Source organism: Berghia stephanieae, chromosome 9, assembly GCF_034508935.2.
Source record: "Berghia stephanieae isolate SIO BIC M18660-M18661 chromosome 9, UCSD_Bste_1.3, whole genome shotgun sequence".
NCBI classification, from domain to species: Eukaryota; Metazoa; Mollusca; class Gastropoda; order Nudibranchia; family Aeolidiidae; genus Berghia; species Berghia stephanieae.
Genome location: NC_088368.1, coordinates 29,300,801 through 29,310,787, shown reverse-complemented (window position 1 = coordinate 29,310,787; position 9,987 = coordinate 29,300,801). Strand labels below are relative to the sequence as shown.

General features: G+C 35.9%; 1 protein-coding gene across 1 annotated transcript; it reads left to right on the top strand.

Annotated features, from left to right (window-relative positions):
* The first annotated feature begins 3,238 nt into the window (after positions 1–3,238).
* Positions 3,239–8,213, top strand: LOC144979357 (toll-like receptor 4). Its single transcript, XM_078926000.1, has one exon. It carries the CDS (start codon positions 3,807–3,809, stop codon positions 5,901–5,903), a length of 2,097 nt encoding a protein of 698 aa, XP_078782126.1. The 5' UTR covers positions 3,239–3,806; the 3' UTR covers positions 5,904–8,213.
* The last annotated feature ends 1,774 nt before the right edge of the window (positions 8,214–9,987 follow it).

Below are 9,987 nucleotides of genomic sequence, written 5' to 3'. Positions count from 1 at the left end.
TTCCTATTAAGAAAGAAGTCCGTCAAGGGTGTGTTGCCTCACCAGATCTGTTTAATCTATACCAAGAAACAATCATGAGGGGCATAACTAATATGGAGGGAGTAAAAGTAGGAGGTCACAACATAAATAATATAAGATACGCAGACGATACGGTACTCATTGCAACATCAGAAATCCAACTTCAAAAGATTGTTGACAAAGTGGTAGTAGATAGTGAAGCCAAGGGAATGGAAGTGAATATCACCAAAACGGAATGCATGGTAATACAGAAAAACCCCGAAAACAACAACACCTGCAATATAACGATTCACGGCGAGCAACTTACCAACGTAGAAAGTTTTAAATACCTAGGTTCAATAGTGACAACAGATGGAAGATGTAACCGAGACATGCGAGCAAGAATAACTCAAGCCAAACAGGCCTTCATGGACCTGGGAAACATTTTGAAAAACAAACAGATGTCGTTCGGGATTAGATTCCGAGTCTTGAAGTGCTACGTGTGGCCAATCTTGTTATACGGATGCGAAAGCTGGATTACAAATGCAGAAACACAAAAGAACATTGAAGCTTTTGAAATGTGGTGCTTGAGAAGGATGCAGAGAATATCGTATACTGCACACAAAACGAACGAAGAAGTGCTAAAACAAACATACCAACAAAGGAAACTAATGCCCTTAATAGCGGATCGACAACTATCCTTTTTCGGACACATAATAAGGAAAGATAAGAATGAATACCTGGCAAGTTGTGGAAAAATACCTGGTAAACGCGCCCGGGGGAGACAAAGAAAAACACTCATAGACCAACTGAAGGGCTTCACCAACCTAAAAATCCAAGAGCTGTTTGAAAAAGCAAGAGACAGAGAGGAATGGAGAGAGATAATTCATGCAGTATCCGAAGCCTGGACCAGGCATGGAACCTAGAAGAAGAAGAAGTAGTAGTAGAAATAGTAGTGTTACATACAATTAAAAGTACTAGTGCATCCTACAGTAGTAGTAATACTAGTAGTAGGAGTAATAATAATAATAATAATAATAATAATAATAATAATAATAATATTAGTAGTAGTAGTAGTAGTAGTATTAGTAGTAGTAGTAGGAGTAGTAGTAGTAGTAGTAGTAGTAGTAGTAGTAGTAGTAGTAGTAGTAGTAGTAGTAATAGTAGTAATAGTAGTAGTAGTAGTAGTAGTAGTAGTAGTAGTAGTAGTAGTAGTAGTAGTAGTAATAGTAGTAGTAGTAGAAGTAGAAGTAGCAGTAGTAATGTAGTAATACACTAATAGTAGTAGTCATAATAATAATAATAATAATAATAATAATAATAATAATAATAATAATAATAATAATAGTAGTAGTAGTAGTAGTAGTAGTAGTAGTAGTAGTAGTAGTAGTAGTAGTAGTAGTAGTAGTAGTAGTAGTAGTAGCAGTTGTAATCCGGTATCATTCTGTACTAATTAGATATTTCCAGATGTCCGAAAGAGAATTTATAGTTAAGATCAGAAATATGAAATATTATTATTTTGGTCTCTTAATCTTTATTGATTATTTTTGGAATATACTTTGCTCAGTATAATGTTTTTGACGATAGATTTAATTTTCAGATCGATATCACCCAGGCATATGCCGTTTTGAGATGATGGGTCACGTTTCTGATTAACAGAAATTTTAGTCTGTTTTAAAAGTAGTCTTTGCGGCTCTGCACTGCGGCTGACGCCTGGGTTATTCCAATCTTCCTTCAGATAGACCAAAAAGACACATTTTTTAAAAGGGGGAGGGCGGTTAGTGAATTTTATTCATTTGTTTGTGTTTTATTTATTTAAAATAGAAGCTTAACGAAATAAATTCAAAATGATTCGAGTAAATTTAAATATTATCTGTCAGTATATATATCTTTGCATTCCAAGGAGGTTACATTAAGTCGTCTTATTTGCCCAATTGTATTAACCTATGAATAAAACAAGTTAGTCTCAGAACGGAAAGGTACAGATAAAATATTAGTTTTTGACAAAAACGGAGCTCATTCGTTTTGTCGACGAATAATACATTTTTGTTTTATCTCAAAGCGTGGGGCATAAACATATGATTCTTGCACATTTGGGTTTTCAATCCGGATGGAGTTCTTAATCGTAGCGCAACGTTAGAGCAATTGCATTGGAAGGAGATTGAAATTCCCGATGCAAGAGAGCAAGAATGCTCTCAAATGATTTCAGCTTTACACGATTCATCTACAAGACTTTTTCTTTTTAAAGTTGTTTTCTTTCTCGTCGTCTGTCTGGTTGTGCTTTGTGTGAAATTGACGCTCAACAGTTTATCTATCTCTGTGTCAATTAGATATCGTTGTGCCTTTTGAGAATAACAATAGTTTTCTCGTAAGTTATGTATTTTGCCTTAATTAAGATGATATGATAACGAAGATCTATAACAAGGACTCTAATACATTTTACTTCATATAGATGTTCTTTCTTATTTTTCTTAATAAAATTTAGATCATGGAACTTTGGTGGAGAGATCAATGGCTATGGTTCATTACTGTAATACTGATATCATCATTTGTATTTAGTTGCAAGACTGCGGAATCTACCAAACGGCCGTCAGTTTCTGAACGAAACAATATCTCTGCAAAAAGTAGAGCATCAAAGTTCCATAAAGCATGGCATCATCTTGTGCCAAAAGATGCTCTGAAGTCAAGGTCGGTTCAAATCGGGTCAGATGATGGTTCTGACCACGGTATGGACAGTTTTCGACATCAAAATGCATCATCGAGTATTTTGATAGCGTTACAGGACACCACTGTAGATAGAAAGTATTCGTCTTGGAAAGAGTTTCGCCGCCTACCAGATTCCCAAGACAATTATATTGCGTCAAAAGATTTACAACACAAATCAGATCGCCTGACCATGAAGTCACCTAATCTAAAGTCAGTCTACAAGGATGGTGTAAACCCAAAAACATTTCTACATCAATCATACAGGGAAAACAATGGAGTACAAAACATGATGATAGAATTCAATTTTGAAAATCCGATTAAAACGATACTGGGATTGAGAAAGAACAACCGTAAATCAACATCTGAGTTTGCATCTGATAGTTTTAAAAATCTGCATCAATCCTTTAAAACACCACTTTTTAGTTTTAAGAACATCCAAGATGACGTTTTAAAATCAGGGGCTGTACAAAAGAAGATGGTAAATTATTTCATTTCACCCTGTGATTATGTTCAAGACAGAGAATATGCAGGAATCGCCGTGGTCTGTTCTAGCAGAAATATTCAAATATTCCAGAGCAAATGAATTGTCCCGGACACAACTACAATCAAATTAGACGACAACACTATTTTTGAGCTTACAGATGACTGTTTCCTAAAAGCTCGACAACTCAGATACCTAGATTTGAGTAACAATAGATTTCGTTCCCTTAAACCTGAATGGTTTCGAGGCATTGAGGGGCTTCTGGTTTTGAAATTAGACAACAACATTATAAATCTGGATCGAAAGTCTTTTAAAAGTGAAGCGTTTCTGTATCTAACGTCTTTGGTCCAACTAGACATCGGGTTAAACAACAACTTTGACCGTGAGGGTGAATACCCCGACTTTCTGTTAAGAGGTCCAAAAAGTTTGAAAGCACTCACAATTGATACATTCGCCAAAGATCTTCATTTTGGATCAATTTTCGAAAACTCAACTTTTTTTAACTTGTTTGACTATAACCGGGGGTGCACGTAGAATCCTAAATAATTCATTTGAATCCTTTGGTGTGATACCGCTAACAAATCTTCGCCTCCACCAGCTGGATATATTGACTGATACTGAGATGGATGCTTTTTCACCTCTGAAATTCTTAAATAGTTTAAGTGTGCATCATATAAAGCAGGAATTACACACAACATTGTTGAGTCTAAAACCTTTTGCAGGAAGGAATTTAACTATCCTTACCCTCGATAATGTTGGGCATACCTTTAAAGACGTTGCTTCTTTCGAAGGAAGCAAAGTTATTACCGAGTCCAGTGGTCGATATCTAAGTGAAATCTGCGTGGAGAACCTGATTTTAAAAGCTAGTGGCATACTATATATTTCTTACAATTTGTTTATGAGTCGGACATTTGCACAATGTTTAAAAACCATCGATCTCTCCGACAATCCGTTACAAGGAGAGTTGAACGCTTATTTTGTGATGCGCCGTCTTAATAAGCTGGTTTCAGTTATAATTTCTCATAAGGATGTCAACTTGCCGCACATACCGAGCTGTAGAGACACAAAGTGTTCTACCGTTTCTACGGACAAGGTTGACATGTTTTTCAACTCTCATGTGTCATATATGAATGAACATGAGCTGCTTAAAATTCCTGAAGGCGTCAGTGATGTGTCACACATAAAACAGAGAGCACCCGTTCGTTTGAAGGAAAGATCCAACAATGTGACAGAAAGACCAGAAAAGACTGGTGGCTGTAATATTAATATTGAGGCCTGTCAAAATAGCACGGTTAAAGCATTTAATTGTTCAGAACTACCAAAACCTTTCATGTTTAACAATAAATTGCGATCAAAATCTGACCAGTCTGTCTGCTTTGAATTGCCTCCAAATCTGAAAACTATTTATATGTCGAAAATATCAGGGAATATGATGCCTCTATCAAAAACACTGGCTTTTTCACCTAACACACTCAGAGAGTTTTACTTAGTTGACAATGGAATTTACGGTATGTCCGGGAGAATAATTGGTCTTGATAGCTTACAGAGTTTGGATATTTCCGGTAACGACGGTAGAATGATGGAAATATATTTTTTCGACCAATTTCCATCCCTAAAGGTTTTTTTCTTGAAAAGAATGAACTTTAATTTCAATTTTCTCGCCCTTTCAAGCTCTCGTTTATTTTCGAAATTGAAAAGTCTTGAAATTATTGATATTTCTTATAACGGACTAAATTTATTTTCACGCGGCACATTCAAAACCACAAAGCTTAAAATTCTCATTTTGGCTAAAAACAGGTTTCGGTCAATTTCTGTATCTATCTTGGATTTACCCAATCTCTGTGTGCTGGACCTTTCATACAACTCAATCTTTACCTTGTCAATCGAAGAAATGGATGAGTTAGGCGCCCATGCAACAAAAACTTCTGACTTTTCTCTTCGACTTAAGGGAAATATTCTGTCATGTAGTTGCTCTGACTTTAAATTCTTGAGATGGTTGCAGAGGACACCTGTTCAATTGGACATTGATGACAATTTCACTTGCATCAGTGAATTTGGGGAATTTTCTTACATCCATGATTTTCAAGACCTGGGCATATTTTGGAGGAAATGCCATGGAAAAACGGCTTTATTTATTAGTGTGATTATTTTTTCACTATTACTTCTTATATTTACTGTAGCAATTTTGTTTTTTCATTTCCAAACACGATTGAAAGGTTATATCCATCAGGTAATTCTAAGGCGTGCCAAACCAAAAATGCCTTCAGACTACCCAATTGGAGTGTGTATAGAATATTCGGACAAAGATGCCACATTTGCTTGTCTCCCCTTGAGAGAATTTGTTGAAATCGACCTAGGATTATCAACGTTCGTTCGCCACAGGGATCTCCTGGCAAATCAGCATCGAGACGTGTCAATCACAAACACAATTGGTCGAAGTTGGCGGGTTCTTTTTGTGGTTACAGACTCTTATCTGTCCCTTGACCACTGGTCATTCTACGTCATGAAATTGGCATCCTCTTCCGTCGCAGTCACCAATCAAGGAAAGATCGTTGTGCTTGTGGAAGCCGGACTGGACAGGAAAATTCCGATTTGCCTTTTGAAAGCTGCCAAAGAACACAGCATCATTACCATGGAAACGAAACCGTATGAGTTGAGCATTAACATGCGATATCAACTAAAGAAGGCTCTGACATATGACGATGCTTTAGATAGTTAAATTTAACAAACTTTAGAGCAAGGATTTGGAGTGATGGGGGATACATTGCCGCATGGATTGAAGACAATCTTGCAAATTAAAGGTAAATAACGTTTCGGGATTAAAGTTTTCATCTGCTAAAATAAAATATAAATGAAACTACTCTTGTCATCCATATAATGACAGCTTCAAATGCTGAATTCTAGTACATCAACTTCGGAAACTCGCTAAATATGGACTTGATTTTATAATAAATAGCGGAAGGAGGGGGAGGGGGGCAATGCAACTTGATGATGGTGATGATGATGACGATAATGATGATGATGATGATGATGATGATGATGATGATGATGATGATGATGATGATGATGGTGATACTCTATCTTTGATTACCCCGCCATACTTGGGCATGGTATTTTGTCCAATATTCCCTTCCCGCTTCCCCAATATCGAAGTTTTTTTCCAGTTCTGAGTGGTAGAAGGGTTTTCTGGATTTGAGTCGTGATGTTCTGGGAGCTACATTTATGATGGTTTTTAATGGGGTAGTTAGGGTGAGGTATTTCAGTAATTCTTATTAAACTGTATTAACCAGACTATAAAAGTTCATGGTTACACATAGTTTTGTGTGTTGATCCGTTATATTTCCAGATGGCAATGTTGTGAGTTTCTTAGCCAAGCGCACACTATCTTTTGACGCTGTGCGCTTGGCTAAGAAATTCACAACATTGCTATCCGGAGATATAACGGACCAACACACAAAAGTATATGTGTAATCTTGAACGTTTATAGTCTGGTTAATACAGTTTAGTGAGAATTATTCATAAACATGGATGGCAAAAAAAAAAAAAAAGAAATAAAAAAATAACAAAGACCTGAGCCCGTTTTCATGAACGAGGACTATATTTATTAATTTACTTGTCTAGTAAATGACTAGCTAGTCTTAAGCCCAAGCGAAGTAAGTGCCTAAAAATCGGATTTCATGAACGCTTTCTTGTCTCGGACTAGCTAGTCTCTTGCCTAGAAGTGGGCGTTGTAAGGACGGTGACTAATTCGGTTATTTTGTGCAGGTAACATCATCTCTCAACTACATGAAGATGGGAAAGATACACACGCCTTCATACTTACAACGCAAACGATTTCAAAGAGGAAATTAGCGACACCCGTGATATTGACTGTCGACTGTTATAGAATGGAATGATGTCTATCGTCGACTGTCAATTCTATATTTAGGTCCATGGCAGTTTCATTGAGACAGCGAACACTGAGATTGAACCTCAAAGAAATTGAACCAAATAAACCCCCAAAATTCGAAACAAATAATTACACAAAAGAGAAAGTGTGTTCTGATTTATTACATTATTTTCAGTCAATTGCAATGTCAACAGAATCTTTTTTTGTCTCCACAATACTTTTTAATATTTTTTTGTGGTTGTTCTTTAACGCAAACCCTTCTATTTCGGAGTCTCTTCTTCACTCTGAACTTCGAGCAGATAGATTCAATTTTTTTGGTTTTTACTCAAAAAAATGTGTACTTTCGACGATCTGCACTTATCTTATAGTTTTTAAAAGCCTGTGTCAATGGGAACAGGACATTTTTTGCCTCTGTCATTCGAAACCGACGTATTTTCATTACGAAGCGATGCGCACTCAATCTAAAATCTAAAAATAGCTTCTATTTTGTTGACGCTATGACGTCACCTAGTAACTAGACTAAGACTAAAACATGAAGGCATGCTCCGGCAAATGACTAAAACTTAGTCCGAAGGTGCCGTGATTTTAATACCGAACTTGCTTAGTCAGCTCACATGAAATCCGATTTTTTCAAGTCATTGACTAAAGTCAGAGATAGTCAGAGACTAAGCGCTAGTCCTCGTTCATGAAAACTGCCCCTGGGTGACGTCAACTTCGTTCTATCTATACGTAAACAGACATGCGCACACATACACACACACACACACACACACACACACATACTCACATGCATAAATACACACTCACATATATAAAACACTGATATACATATTTATCTGCATATCGATATTTACATATATTATTTGTCTGTAGTCGTACAAAATTTACGTCGACCAGCTCTTTGTTATTTCTTGTAATCAGCCATTTTTATGAGTAGTTCTCACTAAATTCTACCAATCAGACTATAATCGTTCAACGTTAACATGGGATGATCCTGCCTGACGCTAATAACTGAATACAAAGTAAATTTCAATCACTGAAAACAGTGAATGTTGCTTTTAAAAATACTGGAAACTTATATTTAATTATTCTATTTAGACGCTATTTTATCTTTAAAAACAATTCTCACAATACAATTCGGTAATATGTGTTCTCTCATGCTGGCTTGTGATATGTCCTTGTTTGTTTTCAGTGCTTGTTTAACGTCCTCCACCTCAGTATCAGTGCGGCTATGTGGTCTAGTGGTATGACACTCGCTTTCGGATCGGAAGGTCCTGGGTTCGAGCCTCGCTCGACGCATAGTTGAGTCCTTGGAAAAGGCTCTTTACTCACATTCTCTCACCGTACTCAGGTGTAAAATGAGTACCTGGCCGTTAACAGCGTTGTCTTTGTCCGAAAAATTGTAATATCGCCTAACAGGCGTCATGTCTCGTCCTACGTTAAATGTTGCTGTTGACCAGGGACCCCTTGTAAAGCGCTTTGAGCACGTTAAGTGGATATTGCGCTATATAAAAGCTCATTTTTTTTTTTTTTTTTTTAATATATTAAAGATATCAATGTAAAAAATTCCAATAAAAATTGGCAAAGAATATTCCAAGCCTTAAAAAGTACAATGGAACATCAAGCGGATAATATATGGTGACTATGTGCTGATAATACTTATATTAGAATTCTTGCAAGGATGTTTTCAATATAAGTGAATAATCAAATGAGTATGAAAATAGTTTATAAACTGGTAAAAACGAAATGATGTTAAAATAAACGGATAATTCATCAAAAAATCGTGTTATTGCGATTGTGTAAATATTTCATTTGAGGAATAAATAAACATTAATAAATATTGATGATGATGATGATGATGATGATGATGATGATGATGATGATGATGATGATGATGATGAGACAACGACGACGACGACAACGACGACAATGATGATGATGATGATGATGATGATGATGATGATGATGATGATGATGATGATGATGATAACGATGATGGTCATCATCATCATCATTATCATCATCATGATCATAATAATAATCTCTTTGTTCTTCCTAAGCCGGGAATTTGTCTTCATGGTCTATTCCATGGCAGTTTCCCTATAGAGTAACCCTCAACTTGTCAACAACAAATTTTAAAACTAATGTTTCCAATATCACCTGACGAGGTGGGTTTCAAAACTTGCCAAGTCACATTTTCAACACGTTTAGAGAAAAACTGCTTTTATTTTCGTCATTGTATTTAGTGATTAACCTCCCTTCTTACCACCCATAGGAAAATCGTCACATTTGTTACGATGCAGCCAATATTTTCGTCATTCTAATTTCTTTTGTACATCATAATATTTGAACAAAAATGTTTGCTATAGTTTAAGTAACACAGTTTAACACTGTGTTGAAGAGCTCGTTTAGCAGAAAAAATATGTATAGCAAGAACTAACATATTTTCTGTTTGAGTGAAATACCTCTAATTTTGTATAGGTTGGGAGTGAAATTTTGGGGAAAATCCGGAAAATGGCCGGTAAGGAGAGAGTTAAAGAGAAAAACTCAGAAACGTGTATTTGCCTCATAGTACAATGCCCTGAATGTTTTTGTATCTTCAACATTTCTCTGCTTATTTTAAGGTGTCCAAAAGATAACTTGAAACTGGTAACTTGTTTTCTTTTATGGATGTAACTTGGCAGATTTGATTAATCTCCTCCTTAGTATGAGTGAAAAAGGGTTTTGAGCCCGAAACGTTCCGTGTCTTTGTATTTTGTTCTTCTTTTTTTTTTTTTAAAAAAAAGCTGTTCTCATCATTATTGTTTATGATTTTTACAGTCGAACAGCTTCTAGCAGCTTAATATAACTTTGTACTTTTGTATTTCATTTGGTTTATTTTTCTGTTTGTAATTTGAATTATTCCTGTGTTTTT

Bases quoted from the DNA above. Each gene is read 5' to 3' on its own strand.
- LOC144979357 (XM_078926000.1), top strand. From the start codon at position 3,807: ATGGATGCTTTTTCACCTCTGAAATTCTTAAATAGTTTAAGTGTGCAT.